This window comes from Mytilus trossulus, chromosome 3 (assembly GCF_036588685.1).
Source record: "Mytilus trossulus isolate FHL-02 chromosome 3, PNRI_Mtr1.1.1.hap1, whole genome shotgun sequence".
Lineage (NCBI taxonomy): Eukaryota > Metazoa > Mollusca > Bivalvia > Mytilida > Mytilidae > Mytilus > Mytilus trossulus.
This window is the reverse complement of record NC_086375.1, coordinates 68,809,929-68,827,895: the sequence shown is the minus strand read 5'-3', so window position 1 is coordinate 68,827,895 and position 17,967 is coordinate 68,809,929. Positions and strand designations below refer to the sequence as shown.

Genomic DNA, 17,967 nt, shown 5'->3' with positions numbered 1-17,967 from the left:
TTTCATCCAACAATAGATTTGCATGAAGGTACGGATATATCATTTGACCACAGTGTCTGAAAACAGCAGCAGATGACCTGATTTACTAATCATATTCTATGTTTCCAAACATGACTAACCGTTATAGCCGATCAGCAACAAAAAAATTATTTACTAGATACTTCGCCACCTATGTTTCCGACATCATTTCATAGGGTACATGGTACACCACAAGACAGTTTTATGAAACTCTAGTAAAGGTTTTCATAAATATTTCTATTGTTTAGTTGGATTACCCTGTGTTAGTGTATGGACGTACATAATTGGTTTTAAAGCAAATATTTTGCCATAGTATTTATTTAGCTGCTAGACGTCATCTGAAATTAAGATTGCTTAATTTTTAGTTTTATTAATTCATAGAAGAGACAGTAAAATCTGTGTAATGACTGTCTGATTTTAGAAATCTGCAAATATGGGCATATATGTCAAGAAGAAAATTTAAAAGTCTATCCATTTCATCTTATTTCTCAGTCCTAGCTATTTCTCATATGTTTATCTATTTCATTATCGATAATGGCTATGAAATACATGAGTATTGGATACATTTAAGATTTTGTGCAGTGGTTTTGCTTACATGCTTGTATTTTGAATCAAATTTTAATACCTTGTTCCTTGAATTCATATCAATATGTATTTCTAGAATGTTTCCATATGTATTTGTGTTGTCTCTTACAATTTTAAGACCAAACATTGACGAAGTTAGGCGTGACTTCTTATCAATAAATTTTGCTATTCTCACAATCTAGGTACTCTTCCAGTTTCAGTAATAGTGGGAGCAACATCAACCAATTGCACCCGTCAACCCTCTTACTGCAGCTAAACTAAAGGTTGCATTTCATGTGATAGAAAAAAAAACCATTATCTGTAAGTCTGTGAAGTCACATGCTCAACAAGAACGTCATTCGACATATGACGACACTTCCTAATGATGTTACATTTGGGACCAATTGAAGCAAAATACAAAAAGCGGAAGTTTAAGTTTCAGTATTTTATTTGAAAGAGAATAAGCAATTATAAGAATCTTTCCGCATTCAACATTTTATAGAAATATAAATGTGACTAGCCACGGTATTTCCAGGCTTATGGGGTACCTTGTCAACAAATTTACATTTGCATATTTACCTAGGAGGGCCTACATACTAAAACAAAACACTATGTTGTGTAATAATTGGTATTTGTAGTACCAATGTAATGAGTCTTTTTGAATATTTGCATTCTGAGACTATTTTATATCAAAGGCACTAATATATTAGTTAAAAAACTTTATTGCTGATTATTTCATATCGGTTTAGATTCTCTTATTGGATAAAAAGGGGTCACACGACATTCTTTATTCTTCAGTAATAAATTCCATCGGTCGTGAACAGAACAAAACGGACCGGAAAACCGGTCGTTTGCAGACGTATAAATTATAATGACTGGTGGGGCGTGATTTCTATGTTTAAGTGACGACACGTTATCAAACGTAATCGCAATTTTGACGTGTTTACAGTTTACAGTTAGGAAAATGGACGACACGTCTGCTAGTGCAGACAATTTTCATAACCGTTTTGTTGTTCTTTCGGAAGCTGACAGAGATAAACTCCTCAACAACAAGAATGCTGAAGCACTGAAGCAGCCACCAAATGTGCAGTCAAGACTTTTCATGATTATTGCATGTCAGCGGTGAGCTACCAGACAATAGTTGCCATTGACCTGCTCTTGATCAACTGCTTGAAAAATTCTATCCATCACTGAGAAACAAGAATGGAGAAAAATATGTTGTGAAAAGCTTGAGGTCAATACGAGCCGGCATTCAAGGTATGTACACTCGAGTTGCACATTCTTTCATCGTTTGTGAATGTTTACTGTTTGCCAAAAATAAAAATGGGTTTTATTATCACTGAACTAGTATATATTTGTTTAGGGGCCAGCTGAAGGACGCCTCCGGGAGCGGGAATTTTTGTTACATTGAAGACCTGTTTGTGACCTTCTGCTGTTGTTTTTTCTATAGTCGGGTTGTTGTCTCTTTGATACATTCCCCATTTTCATTCTCAATTTTATTGATATATTTGGAACTTTATTTGTGCAAGACTGAAGTGTAAATACATATGTTACTGTGTATGTTGATAATTTTAAATATCAATGCATTTTGAACCAGAATCAATTTCTTTACATGTTCCTAATGCACATTGCATTAAATATTCTGGGTAGATATATATATATATATATAAAAGAAGAAGATATGATGTGATTGCCAATAAGACAATTCTCGAAAAGAATAGAAATCAAATGATACAGAAATTAACAACAATGAGCAAATCCCATACTCCATAGTCAGGTATTATAGGCCCTGTTTTGGAGGGAGTACACTGCAGCTCAACTTGAATAACTAGGTTTAATTCATGTACATTTTACATATATTATAACATGATAAATGTACAAAACATAGTAAATTGAATATATATTTATATGTGCCATTTATTTTTCAGGTACTTCATTGAACTGCCACGTTGACGGGAGATCAACATTATCAGTGTCGAAAATTTTAACCGTAGTCAGGCTTTGTTTGAAGCTGTTTGTTTAGACGTTAAAAAAAGTGGTCTTGGTAATGTAAGATATGGCAAAGATCTGTGACTATTTCAAAACTTGGTAATCAGAAAGGTTCGGTTTGATCTTTTGTTTTTTGCTGCCGAAGAGGAAGGGAAGGACTGATAGAACTTTCAAAAACTTCCTATGTTGTTGGTTGTTATGGATTGACAAAAAAATCATCGCACTGATATAGAGGACTCGTCCGGAGGGGTAATTTATGATGAAAAGGATAGCGACTAGTTGCATTTTATACTTTTATTTGGGGAAATTGAACCCAAAATGTGATGTACTTTTTTAGCGTCCGAGATCAAATTACCATACTGTGTACAGCAGATGAGACATGGTTTTAGAACAAACCACTTGGAAAAAATACTTTAGGTGCATTAATGGTAAAAATATCTAATTGTGCGGGTTTATCAAAAGTATATACTAATCACTCGATACTGTCTTCATCTTTAACAACTCCGAGTGAAAGTGGTTTCGACTGAAAAATCAAAACTGTATCTAAGTACAAGTCACTTCAAAATATTGAAAGCTACTCAAGAAACTCGTCACTCCTGTAAACGAAAAAAAATATCAAAAGCTCTTGCATCGTCATAATACAATACTACGGCAGAGATACATGTACCGTCTACCACAAACTGTTCAAAATACAAATAAATGCATCTAGTACATGTATGCACTTGATGATATTGATTTTGTCGATGACAGTTTTATCAGTGAGTCTGCATATTTTGAAAAAGTATTGAAAGAAATAAGCGCCTCTTAAAACAATGTGCAAAACAATTACTCAAACAAATAGTCCATGAGCAACCGAAATGATCATAGCATTAATATTCAAAATGTGTCCGGTGAAATATTCAATTTCTATGTTTTTAAAGACTAAGATTATACATGTACAACTATGTGGATTTTTCCAGTCGGAAATGTTCCTGTTTTAATTCTATATTGCAGTTGTTGTTGAATTGTTTACCATATGTTTTTGTTACTTATAAAATTATAGAAAACTTTATTTTGTATTTTATATACTAAAAAATATGACCGATTTGCACTCTTAAGAGATAGAAATCGTACTTTATATTCTAGAGGTGGCGTGAATCAGATGTGGATACTTAAAAATACCAAAGATCTTTTAGAGTACATACAATCTAACTCTCTTTCATCTTGTAACAGTATTAAAACATTTGACTTTTCTACTCTTTACACAAGTATTCCACATTCCAAACTAAAAGACAAATTAAAAGAGTTGGTATTACTTTGCTTCATAAAAAAGAATGGCCAACGTAGATACAAGTATCTTGTCTTAGGGAGGGATAAATCATACTTTGTAAAGAACCATTCTGATTCAAACAAAAAATTCTCTGAAACCGATATTATCAAGATGCTTGATTTCTTGATTGACAACATATTTGTTACGTTCGGAGGACGTGTTTTTCAACAGACTGTCGGCATCCCAATGGGAACAAACTGTGCCCCTCTACTTGCTGACTTGTTTCTTTATTATTATGAGGCTGACTTCATGCAGGAACTTCTTAGGAAGAAAGATAAGAAGTTAGCAATATCCTTTAACTTTACTTTCCGCTATATAGATGACGTTCTTTCACTAAACAATTCAAAATTTGGTGACTATGTGGATCGCATCTATCCCATCGAATTGGAGATAAAGGATACTACAGATACAGTTAAGTCGGCTTCATATCTTGACTTACATCTAGAAATTGACAATGAGGGTCGGTTGAAGACAAAACTTTACGACAAAAGAGATGATTTCAGCTTTCCAATTGTGAACTTTCCATTTCTAAGTAGCAACATTCCAGCAGCACCTGCATACGGGGTATATATCTCCCAATTGATACGATATTCCCGTGCTTGCATTTCCTATCATGATTTTCTTGATAGAGGGTTACTGCTCACAAGGAAGCTATTAAATCAAGAGTTCCAAATGGTGAAGTTGAAATCATCCCTTCGTAAATTTTACGGACGCCATCACGAGTTGGTTGACCGTTATGGAATAACCGTTTCACAAATGATATCGGATATGTTCCTTACGTCGTAACTACAATCCCCTTCCCTTTCATGAATTTGACCTACCGAATTAGACTATTTACCGGATTTGTAATCACATAAGCAACACGACGGGTGCCGCATGTGGAGCAGGATCTGCTTACCCTTCCGGAGCACCTGAGATCACCCCTAGTTTTTGGTGGGGTTCGTGTTGTTTATTCTTTAGTTTTCTATGTTGTGTCATGTGTACTATTGTTTTTCTGTTTGTCTTTTTCATTTTTAGCCATGGCGTTGTCAGTTTGTTTTAGATTTACGAGTTTGACTGTCCCTTTGGTGTCTTTCGTCCCTCTTTTATATCGAGATTACTTTGAACAATTTTAAAATATGAATTCTTTATAAAACATGGTTTCTTAATGAAATAAACATAATATCTATAAAAAAAAACTGGCCATTATTTTGATATATGGACAGTCCGTAGGATAGTGGTACTGACTAAGACAGCAATAATAACTATTATGTAATTTATATCTAACAGCGTATTTGAATAAAAGTTCAATATGAATTAAATTTTAAGCAGTTTTTCGCTCTATTTAAAATAAAAAGTAATTTAAACTTGTTGTACTGAGGAAAGTTAATAATAATAACTTTTTTTTGTAAATCGGCTTTTAACTCAAATGTATGCTAAATGTCTCTACACCACATAGCAGGCGGAGCATAGCCGTTTATACGTAGTTATATTCTCGTAAATGCAATTGACACGGTCAATTACATTTTATTATCATATGCTTTAAACTCTAAAATCTATAGAGCAGAGCAATTTTTGTGTACAAATGTATTTTTTTTTTAACAATGTCATATAAATTATGAAGATTTTGCTTGTCCCAAACCCTTATCGTAACAAAGATAGTGGTGTAAAAGTAAAACATACGTCGAAAAAAACAGTTTAAAGGGTAAACTCATCTTTAACAATGTTAAAACAGATGAAAAACTACATGGTATAGACTATAGCAAAAAGGCCAACTACTAAAAAAACACAGAATTCCGAGGAAAATTCAAAACGGATCAGTCAGGATCCTACTTCGTCAAAATTATCTCCCCATTACGCCAGTTCATTTTGACAATCGTAGAAATGGAAGCCATTGTAGCGATGACGCGCTACCAATTTTGCTCTTGGAAACCGATAAATTTACCCACATTGCACCAATACGATCCTTATATGTCAGTTATATTTTAAAAGACAAATGTATCAACTAGCTAATGAGCATCAGTTAATGATCTTGTCTGCATTGATTCAACTTAAAACTATTGTCTGATCGGTTGTCAGGTGGAATTTTCGAAAAATCATAAACATTTAAAAAAATTCTAATCAAATATTTCGTGGAAGGGCAGACTAGATTTTTTTAGTGGTTGAAGACTATAAACACTAGTTATCACACACAAAAAAAAATAGAATTTTTCGAAGATATGCATTGTCATCATCCAACTTGTAAGACTGTCGTCAAGTACTTTCAGTAAAAAAAATAGCTATTCGAACACACCTTCCCTGTTTTTGTGACTCATTAGATAGGTATTTCACTTGATCCATATATTTCATCTTTTAGTACTGTAATTTTTTTGTGTTATAAAGTCAACCTGTAGCTTTGATATATAAAAATGATAGAATCTGAAGCGAGACGATGTATGAACTATTCTTACTTTGAGCCATATCAAGACAAAATGCTCAACTCAAAAAAAGTAAAAACACAAAAATACCGAACTCCGAGGAAAATTCAAAAAGGAAAATCAAAAATCAAAAGGCAAAATCAAAAGTCCAAACACATCAAACGAATGGGTAACAACTGTCGTATTCAAACACGCCCTAACATAAAAAGGTGCACTCGATTTTCTCTTTTCGATACAATTGTTACCTATTTTTTGGATTTTTTTCTTCAGTCACATAATGGAAGGGCAGACACGAAAATTACTGAACTAATAGATTGATATGTTTTCCGTCCGTGGTAATTTTTTCAAAACAATCGGAGGTTATGCATTTTCGTCATCCAACTTGAAAGATACCCATGTCGTCGACTTGATATCTAATTGTTCTGCTTAACTATGTACTAGATAAATTGAAAACTTATGCAAATGGTGTTTTTGAAATAAAACACCTCGTAATTGAGAAGAAAATTGCAGTTTTGTTTGCTTCTATTAACTTTTAAAAAAATTGTCACTATAGTAAACAACACAGTAAACATTTATCGCCTTCTCTAATAAAGAGCTTCGATTCTTTTGTTTTATTTCAACCTGGTTTCCGACTGGGATAGTCCTTAATCAAATGGAACAAATGTATGTATATAAAATGTGTAGCTTCACCTATATTTGCATTCAAATACTACATTTACATAATAATATAAAACTGTCAACATTATGAATATATATAAAAAGTCTGTCGTACATTCATTTATGATGATTCTATCAGGACAGACTCTCTGACACTTTTTACTTTCAAATTTCAGACAGGAAAATCATGCATCATTATGTATGACATTTTACCGTTTTGTTCCCGATTTCAAAATCTTTAAGTCAGACACAAATCTTAATAGGTTTCGTACGCTTTTGCATTACAAGAGTCAATCTTGTAAGTGACTCAAAATCCGACGACTTTATAGGAGTTCCATATACAAGATGTATGATAGATAACAGTTTTACAATACGATTATCTCTGTCAGACAACATGCCAACGTCAAAGGTATAACGTCATATGCATTTCATATTCTGACAAGTATACAAGAATATTTATTTACAACAATTGATAATTAAGAGGTAAATAGCATTTTAATGTTTCAAATCTTGCACTCCCTATCGTATTTAACTTACAATTGAATCATATGCATTACAAGATTGTTAGCTTTTGTTTATGAATTCATATAGATTTGATTAAGAATAAAGATATTTGGTAAATAGCATACAATACTTGATCTATATCGAAGTGATCCGAGCAATTATGATATGTCTTGGGTGAAATACTATTGTATGGATTTTTTTCTTCATTAGTTCTTTATCATCAAATTCTACTTTTTAACAAAAGAACTGAGTATACAGCTAACAGATTTACCGTAGGTTTAAATATTTCTGTTTAGATTTAAATGGTTGACAATAATTAAGGTTGTTAATGTTTTTCCTAACTGTAAGCATGCATTTCATTTCAACAATCAATTGTTATGAGATGTCCTCAACAAAGCAACCATATCGTTTAAAACAATGTATTTCTTTATCTTTTGTTAGGATTTTGTAGTTTACAGTGCACATGACGAAATCAGAAAAATTCAAATGAATTATCACGATTTTCGGTTTGGATTCATGTATTTGTGTAATGCATCAATAATGTTTTACATATTTCAATATTTTTTTATGAAATATCAGAACAAGACATTAGTAGTATAACCCATACAATTGTAAGTACATTTATCTGATAAGTCAATCCATTTTCAACTGATCTTATGTTATGCTGCCAGACCACTGTACTAAATCTAGAACAATGATTATTATACATTTTGTCAATATTACGGAACTAAAAACAACTGCAATACGAGCGGGAAAATGTGGAAAACGCATGTACCATTTCAGGAATATGACATGTTTTCTATTCGTAGAGTTTGTTGAAAGAGTTTAACATTTTATTTTGTCAGTTTGTAATGACGTCACCTCTTTGAATTTATCTTGGAGTTCAGTATTTTATTATATTTTTATTCATACATTAAATCGATAAAACCTTCGATTGATACATTTTTAATGAATGTTAAGCATGTGAAAAACATCTCTGAACTGACATTCAGCTCACAAAGCTTTTTGTATGCGTTCGCTTGAGCAAAGCTTGATATTTGCTATATTACACGGAGGCATATTTCGTGTTCCTCTAGGAAAAAGTAAAATCAAGAAAATACTGAACTCAGAGGAAAATCAATTTGGAAACGTGTGACATCTTTGACTGAGTTGTGCAATTTGCCTAATACATTACCCTTTATTGCCATTCAAATTAGATAAAACATTCAATTAAAATTGAAAAGTGACATCGAATAAAACCACACATAAACGATAAGCATTAATAATAATAATAATAATAATAATAATAATAGCTTTATTTAAAGAGAGTAACTTATTTGGATTAAACCAATTTTCAATAAGGCTCTCTATAATATACATACAATGTTAACAATATGAATAAAACATAATTAATCTACTATTACACACATGTTAAGAATAGATATATAGAAAGTAATATAACAACAACAACAACAACAACAAAAACACCTATGGTATACATTGTGGCTTAACTTAAAAATTTAACACTTTTCAAAATAAAATGACTTGTAGGAGTTTTTAAATGCAGATATACTTTTTGATTTTTTAATTTCACTGGACAATGAATTCCACACTTTTGGACCACTAAAAGAAAAACTTGATTTGTATAATTCTGTATTTGATTTAGGGACAATAAAATTATCCGATGATGAAAGTCGAGTATTGTATGATTGTTTACTACTTGTAGGCACAATAAGACTTGATAAATATTTTGGTGCCAGTTGGTGTTTTGATTTAAACATTAATAATGATTTGTGGTAAGATATTCTCTTAGTAACAGGAATAATTCCAGATTCCTTAAATAGTTCACTGGATGGTTTACGAATATCGTGTTCGTAACCATTTGACTCATGTTGAAAATAGTTTTGATGTGTGACCACTTAGTATGGTTTTTACTTGACATTATATCAATATTAAAATCTCCCATAACAATAGTTTCCTTTTCTTCAGTGTCAACTTTTAACATCATAGTTTCAAACATAGTAACCCAGTTAGCATAACTGTTAGGTGGTCTATATACATAACCTAGTAAAATAGGCTTTTGATGAATATTAATAATTTCTATCCACATTGACTCAATTTCTTGCATTTCCAAATCGTCCCTTCTAAGCGTATTTATTAGTTTTGAAGTATAAAGTAAAAGCCCACCCCCAGATTTGTCAATTCTGTCTTTTCTATGTAAATTATACCCTAGAATATTGATCTCTTTATTTTTGACACTGTTTGACAAAAAAGTTTCACTCAAACACAAAATTGAAAGAACTCACGAGAGCTTTTCTTCACAGAAAGATTCATGAACAAATTTTCTTATCTAACACCGGCACTTGATTATTCATTTACCGAGTATCAAGATTAGGTAATATGACTTTTTAAAGCCATCGTGCTATTTTCAAGCTATACTGATGAATCTATTTTTGTTAAAGCGGTTATTTGAAACCTTCAGTAGAGAATGTACTAGCAAAAATTACTTTAAAAAATTGTTACAAATTCTCGAAGAGGACTTTACTTGTTACAAACATAGAGGAAAAAAGTATTAATGAACAAATAAAAAAAAACAGAATTGCACAAAGTATAAACATCCAACGTACACTTTTACTTTGCTCTACCATTTGCTACATACTTCTTTGGAACACGCATATTTTCCGTATATATATGCAGCTAGTAAAGAGAGATAAAAAAAAAAGGTGCGATATGCACTCTTTTGTACTGAACTCACTTTGATAAGAATTACACACAAAAAAAACTGTTTATTGTATGATTACACAATGTTGAGGGTTCTACCCAAGTTTATGACATCCCCCTTATTTTGTCTGTTACTTTTTCGCACAAATTATTGTCAATTTAATGTTATTTTACAGAACTGTTATACAAGTGAGAGATTTAGCTTGTTGTTAAACCGGATTTAATTCATTCGCCATTTCCTACATCAGAAAATGTCTGAAGTGAGGTATATCACAGTTGTTTTGTAGTTGTTTGATGCGTTTGAGCTTTTAATTTTGTCATTTGCTAAGGGACTTTCTGTTTTGAATTTTTACTTGTTATTTTACTTTTTTTTTTTAAACAAATCAAAATGCAAATGAATTTATTTGATAGTGCCCAGTATAATCAGACTCTTCTATTACATCTAAAGGAATAGAGTTCAGAATGTGGCTCGCATTCTTAAGTTCTACCTTTTAATTTCTTACACGATAAGGAGTCGGAAAAGAAGTAATAACAGTCATAAACACCAGTGTAAAGTAAATTTAAAGAATACAGAACTCCAATGAAAATTCGAAACGGAAAATCAATAATCGAATGGAATAATCAGAAGCTCAAACACATTTATCGAATGAATAACAACTATCATATTCCTTACTTGGTATAGAAAAGAAAAATGACAAACATACTGAATTCCGAGGAAAATTCAAAACGGAAAGTCTCTGGTCAAAAGGAAAATACTAAAGTTTAAGCACATCTAACGAATGCATAACAACTGGCATATTCCTGACTTGGTACAGGAATTCTGGGCATTCTCGTATGCAGAAACTAGTGGATTGAACCTGGGTTTATAGCTAACTAAACCTCTCACTTGTATGACATTCGCATCAAATTCCATTATAATAATAACGATGCGTGAACAAAAAAAACAAACATAGAAGGTAAAATTGTCAAAAATAGGGGCCCAGCAGTCGACATTGTGTTTTATCTGAATCACAATAAAAACTGATCTGTCCCGGTGTGTTGTAGCTTAAATGGACAACCATGATTCATATAGAGGATTTTATCATTTCCTTGAAGTTTGGTTCCAATGATGTCGTCAAATGATTTGTACGATTTGTCATTGACATTTTTGATGATACTTAACAGATGTAAAACATGGAGAAGAGAGTCTGTACTTCTTAACGGCTCCCAGAGTAAGCGATCGAGATTGTGTTTTTTTATTGCGAAAAGGTGCTCATCTTATTAGCTTATCTGTGCGTGTGCATAGAGTTCCATAAGAGTAGAACGTATACCGTATCAAACACAATCTTCGAATCGTTCATTGCATACAATTGTTTGTAATCTTACTCCTCATCGAAACAAATTTATGTTGTCTCACTTAAACTGCTGCTGACCTGGGCGCAAACGAACGGCCGCAAGTTTTTTGAAAATATTTCCAGTAAAATAAAATAAAACTAATCTAAAGTAATGTTTTAATAAAAACCATTTCATCGAAAGTCTCAAGCGTCATTAATATAACACGTGTTAGTGCATTAAAATCAAAAGAACTTATAAGAATACTCCAAGCTAAAACAATAACATTATCTCGGATCATCTTCATTTTTTATCAGAAATTCTAGACGACAAATAGGATATTCAAATTAAACTTTTTTCATGTTTTGTTTTGTTAGAAAACCAAGATCATCTCTACTTAATGATTTTTATGTACATTCTTTTAAGAAAATTCAGAATTTCTTTTTCTATATAGCTGAGATTATCTTTGTTCCAATGAGAATTTTGAGAATCATTTATTAAAAACAGAAGCGTTTGATAAAATATGATAAGGATTGATTCTCAAAAGTGGTTACGGCGTGTCATATTGAATGACATTTTAGAAGTTTTAAAAAAAGAGGGTAGGATAGAAAAGACCTTAAATTGGCCTTTATTTCTATCTAAAATTGATTGACCAATATCACAACGATTTCTTTTTTTATACAGCTGAGATTATCTTAGTTTAAATGAGAATTTTGAGAATCATTTATTGAAAACAGAAGCGTAAGTTTGATAAAATATGATAAGGATTGATTCGCAAAAGTGGTTAGGGCGTGTCATATTGAATGACATTTTTAGAAGTTTTAAAAAAGAGGGTAGGATAGAAAAGTCCTTAAAATGGCCTATATTTCTATCTAAAATTGATGGACCAATATCACAACGAATAACAATAGATGATGTCTTTTTATTGAACCAGGGGTATGTCAAAGAACGTCCTGTCCTTTTTCGGAACCAAGACCTTGTTGATAAATATTCCGTATCAACTTAACAAATAATACATGATGGTCTTGGAGTATAGATTCTTTGTACTGGATAAATTTGGATCTCGGTCTGTTTCTGAAATTTATTATAACATAACTATTGATTTTTTTAACCCTGCATATCAGCATTCCCCATGTGAAATTATAATTGTTTTGAATATACATTGAACGAAAAATAATCATATGTGACGTTTACATTTCTGACGCCAAACACGCGAAACAATGAATGTGATTTTTTTTATTTTGATAGATGCTTTTTTACAAATGTTTGTTTGTTTTTGAGATTGACACACAGTGATGAATAATGACACCACATTTTGACTATTTTAACGATTATGTCTGTTTTGTTCACGCATCGTTGTAAATATAACGGAATCATATGCGACTGTCATACAAGTGAGGGGTTAAGCTATCCATAAAGCCAGGTTCAATCCACCATTTTCTAAATTTGAAAATGCCTATACCTAGTCAGGAATATGACAGTTGTCCATTCGTTTCATGTGTTTTATCATTTGATTTTTCCATTTGATTAGGGACTTTATGTTTTACATTTTCCAAGGAGTTCAGTATTTTTGTGATTTTACTTTTTACTTATTTATCGTCTATTCATGACGTCACAAATGGCATTTATTGTAAATTTTCACGAAAATGTATTAAAAATTGATATAAGTAAATTATTAATCGATTTTTAGATAGAGAACATATAGCGCAGGTATTTTAACATAGTATTTGTTCTGACATTTATAAGATTTCACATATGTGACTTCAATATTAAGTTTGTCAACGCGTGCGTGCTCTATCTGTTTTATAGGTTCTAATTTGATTGAAATCGGTGCGATTTCGCAAAAATCTCTATATTTGACTTCATCAAAAACTAAAAATCAACGCGTCAAAAAAATTACACAAAAACAATTCTATTTAATTTCCTCAATTGTCATTTTGCCAATTCAAAATATTTCTATTTCCTGAATGTTGAACTTCTTTATAATCCGGGCACAATATAGCTCATACCGAAGTTAGTCTTTAATAAAATCGTTTTTATAAATCACATATCTTTATCATTTTCACAATTTAAACGGACTCACATTTTCCTTCTACTAGTACACATTTTGTTGAATGGCCAACTGAATCCCGCCTCCGAGTGCGTACATTTCTCGCTGTGTTGAAGACCCATTGTTGGCCTTTGATGTTTTCTGCTGTTTGTTCGGGTTCTAGTCACGTTGACAAATTGCCTGTTTGCATTTTAAGTTTGATTATATGTTACACTATTTGAATAACGCAGCAAACTATATATTCTGATTATAATTTCATATTTTAAGACTTTTTAATTTTCTTCTATTTTTAATTCAAAATTGCCAGTTGCGTACAACAGCTATGAAGACATAATGCTTTCAAAATTTACAAAGCTTTTCACAAGTTAATGAACTCTTCTGACAAAAAAAAGAATACACCTTTAAAAATTTTAATTGCAATTTCAAATTGGCTTATAGTTTAAATTTGTTTTGAAATAAGAAAACTACTGTCCCCTAATTCATATCGAACACTAGATTATGTGGTTATCTTGATGAATATTCTATTCTATTAAAAAGATCAAGATTGTGTCAGGTTTCAGACATAGATATTCAACTGCTGATCACTTTTTTCATTGAATTCATGTGTGTTACTTATAAGGAAGAAAACATTTACTGTGCATTTGTCGATTTTGAAAAGCCTTTGCTTTAATTCAGAGAATTGTTTGTGTATTTAAACTAATTGAGAATAATACAAAAGGCAAGTTTCCGTATACTGGTAAGTCAAAGTCTATACGAAAATGTAAAATCACGCATTAAATGTACTGTCGATAAATCAGATTTTTTTTATGAAACAGTTGAATTTTTTTCCCTGCTCTTTTGTATATATTTTTAAACGATTTACAACATTTGTTTGAAGGATAAGATGTACTTGGTGTTGGATTTATGAGTGATGACTTTGACGGCGAGTTGTCAGCATTCTAAAAATGTTTGTTATTGTGCGCGGATGGCACTGGGATCTTTTTCGAGAGTGGGGAAGATTGACTTAACGTGTTGAATGCATATTGTGATAATTGTGAAAAATGACAACTAAAGATAAATGCTAATAAGACACAAATTCTTATATTCTCCAAGGGAGACAAACCAAAAATATTATTTTGTTATACAGAATAGAAATTCTAACTGATTATTAATACCTGAGTCGAATTGTAAAGTGGGTGGAGTTCTTTTTCGAAGACCCGAAAAATATATGTGTGAACAAGCTATGAAATCAATAATTGGTATATTGAAGAGTGTATACAAACAGACGACTAGCTGCCCTGGAGACAAAGAGGCAACTGCCTCACTAAATATTTGACAGAGAAATAAAATAGGAAGATAAAATGTACAATTTGTATTTAGTAGTAATGGATGGCGTATCTGGCGTACTAAATTAGAATCCTGGTACCTTTGCTAACTATTTACACCACTGGGTAGATGCAACTGCTGGAAGACGTTTCGTCCCCGAGGGTATCATCAGCCCAGTAGTCAACATTTCAGTGTTGACATGACTATCAATAATGTGGTCATTTTTACAAATTTTCTGTTTACAAAACTTTGAATTTTTCGAAAAACTAAGGATTTTCTTATCCCATGCAAAGATTATCTTAGCCGTATTTGGCACAACTTTTTGAAAATGTTGGACCCTCAATGCTCTTTAACTTTGGACTTGTTTGGCTTTATAAATATTTTGATATGAGCGTCACTGATGAGTCTTATGTAATGGTTTCCTTTTTTTTCAAATTGTTGCTTGGATGGAGAGTTGTTTCATTGGCACTCACACCACATCTTCCTACATCTATCTACTTATATCTTAACAAGAAATACCAATTCAAAATTAAGATTTTGCATTGAAAAACATTTTTTACGTTTAATAGAAGTGTACCTGTTTGGCTTTTCTTAATATGTTGACATGGGCGTCACTGATGAGTCTTAGGTAAACGAAACGCGCGTCTGGCGTACTAAATTATAATCCTGGTACTTTTGATAGCTTCTAAAAATGCCAATAAATTAGCTTAATTGATCCTTTAACCTCTCTACGTGTTAAAGATGGTCTCAATGAATACATACAATTTGGCGACTGTTGATACCATGTTTACAATTTGTTTTATATCTTGACGTATGAAATAAGTCAAACGATTTTGAAATTAACTTTATGACCTAAAATATATATCGATACGTACGTTGCATATTGTGATCGTATGAGTAGTTGATGCAGACTAACTACTACATACGTTTTTTTTAGGATTGCTGTTGAAACAGATGGTAGCTGTAAAGATCATTAAGACAGGATGAATATCATAGTAACAAAAATAAAAAGCAGCAAAGTTGCTCTTTTCCTATTTGTATGTGTTATTGCATATAGTATTTTCTTTCCAATACTGCAGTACCAGTTCATTTCCAGGAACCATGCACAATTCATGGAATTAGCTGGTCGGGCTTCGCATATGACTGTCATTTTAAATAAACAATATTTATCGAGTTTTCCAGTCAGAAGTATGGAATTAGTAAAACAATCCAAATCGTCACGTACTATCCTCGAAGGAACTGCAACAAGTAATAGAAGTAGGATAGAAAATGCAACCGTTAGGCCATTGACGTGTGATGGTTGTTTTTTTAATACTTTTCACTTCTTAATCAACAACGAGGATATATGTAAAAGAAAGAATGAATCCGTTGACATTTTGATCTTAATTATGTCAGCACCATTAAAATATATGGAGCGAAATGTTATTAGAGAAACTTGGTTAACTTATACTAAAAATAATACTGGTAAGTTAAGACATGCATTTTTATTAGGGGAATCCCCTTTGAATAAAGAGCTGGAAAAAGAAAATCTCCTCACAAAAGACATTATAATGGGAAACTTTAAAGATGCATATCACAATCTAACACTAAAATCTGTTATGGGATTACAATGGACGGTAAAGTTTTGTAACAACACAAAGTACATTTTTAAGACTGACGATGATATGTATGTTAACATTCCTCGTCTTGTCAGTCTGATTAAAGAAAATGAGGATGTTTTGCAAACCTCTGTTGGTGGAAGATGTTTTATGAGTCGCAGACCAAATAGAGACAAACGATCAAAGAAATGGTATACATCTATTGAAATGTACCCGCAAAATAATTATCCTGGCTTTTGTTCAGGAACCGGATACATGACAAGTTTTAACGTTGTTTCGAAAGTTGTAAATATATCAAGAAATATTCCATTTTTTCATCTGGAAGACATATACTTGTCCTTGTGTGTAAATAAATTAGGATTCAAACTACATAATTTTGAGGGATTTATACCTTCATTAGGAAAACTAAGAGACAAATACAACAATGATAAACATCATCCTTGTATTTACAAGAACGAATCATTAGTTACAATGCATCAAGTTCCAATTAAATGGATAAAACATATCTGGCAAACGCCGTGTCTTTAGTTGTCATTAGAAAATACAATGTTACTTCACCCAGTAAAGTAGTTTTCTGATTCTCGGAACCAAATTGAATTGCCTTTAAATGCTCGCCAGCAGTTGGTATTTTCTGGAAAATCAAATCTTTAAAAAGACATTCATAAAAAAAATGTGTTATTTCGTCATGTGTCAAGAAAAATATGTGCAACTCTGGAAAACATATTAGATGAAAATACTAAGTAAATTATATTTTTAAACCTATATGTATGCTGATCTGAACTCAATTTATATGGATAAATGGAAGACATTTATCTTCGGTCTCTTTCTATCGAGTTTGATTGCACTTTGTAAAAATGCATCTTGGTGTTGAATCATGCATATGATTAAGAAAATCTAACTATGTGATAAGTGAGTAGCTATAGTGTCATGGAACTCACTTGGCAGAAAAGGATGAAATAATCGACATTCATTTTCGAAATTGTAAATTTGATATAAATATACTTGAGGAGGACCAAATGAACAATTTTTAGTGTAGAACTGTGTTTCTAATTTCATACTATATGGGAAATGCATCGCCTTGAATCGTTTCCTTTCCTAAATTCAATTTGCTTGTTTGAATTCATTTACAGGAAGAATTTCGTCACATGTTTAATTCATAAGTTCACATATTAAAATTATCTTTTATAATGACACGAATTATGAAAAATGGATTAAACAATAATCGATAATGATCATTTGTTTTAATATTTTGTAAGTATTCTGGAAAATGCAACAACTAGACAGACATATATTGTTTGATACAGAAATGTGCATTTTATTTGTAAGATAGAAATCGCATTTATGTTCCTTTTCACGGGTTCAACCGAACATGAAGCATTTCTTTTCTATACAAGGCTTAATAACACAAAACACAAATATACTATGGGATGTAGGTTTGCAGCATCCAGTCTTTTAATAATTTCATTCGGAACATAATAACATGTGAAAAAACAAAATTTAGAATGGCAGGTATTACGCCAAAAGACCGTCCTTATCACATTATCTTCACTAGAAGTATGATCAACA

The 17,967-nt window shown here is 31.8% G+C and overlaps 1 protein-coding gene across 2 annotated transcripts in view; it reads left to right on the top strand.

Annotated features, from left to right (window-relative positions):
- Nucleotides 1-17,633, top strand: part of LOC134712236 (beta-1,3-galactosyltransferase 1-like) — a 32,591-nt gene extending 14,958 nt beyond the window's left edge. For both annotated transcript variants that reach the window (XM_063573582.1, XM_063573583.1), the window contains exon 2: nt 15,741-17,633. In XM_063573582.1, coding sequence (XP_063429652.1) covers nt 15,787-16,929 — 1,143 coding nt within the window. In that variant the 5' untranslated portion in view covers nt 15,741-15,786 and the 3' untranslated portion in view covers nt 16,930-17,633. The remainder of the gene's footprint in view (nt 1-15,740) is intronic.
- Nucleotides 17,634-17,967: the final 334 nt, after the last annotated feature.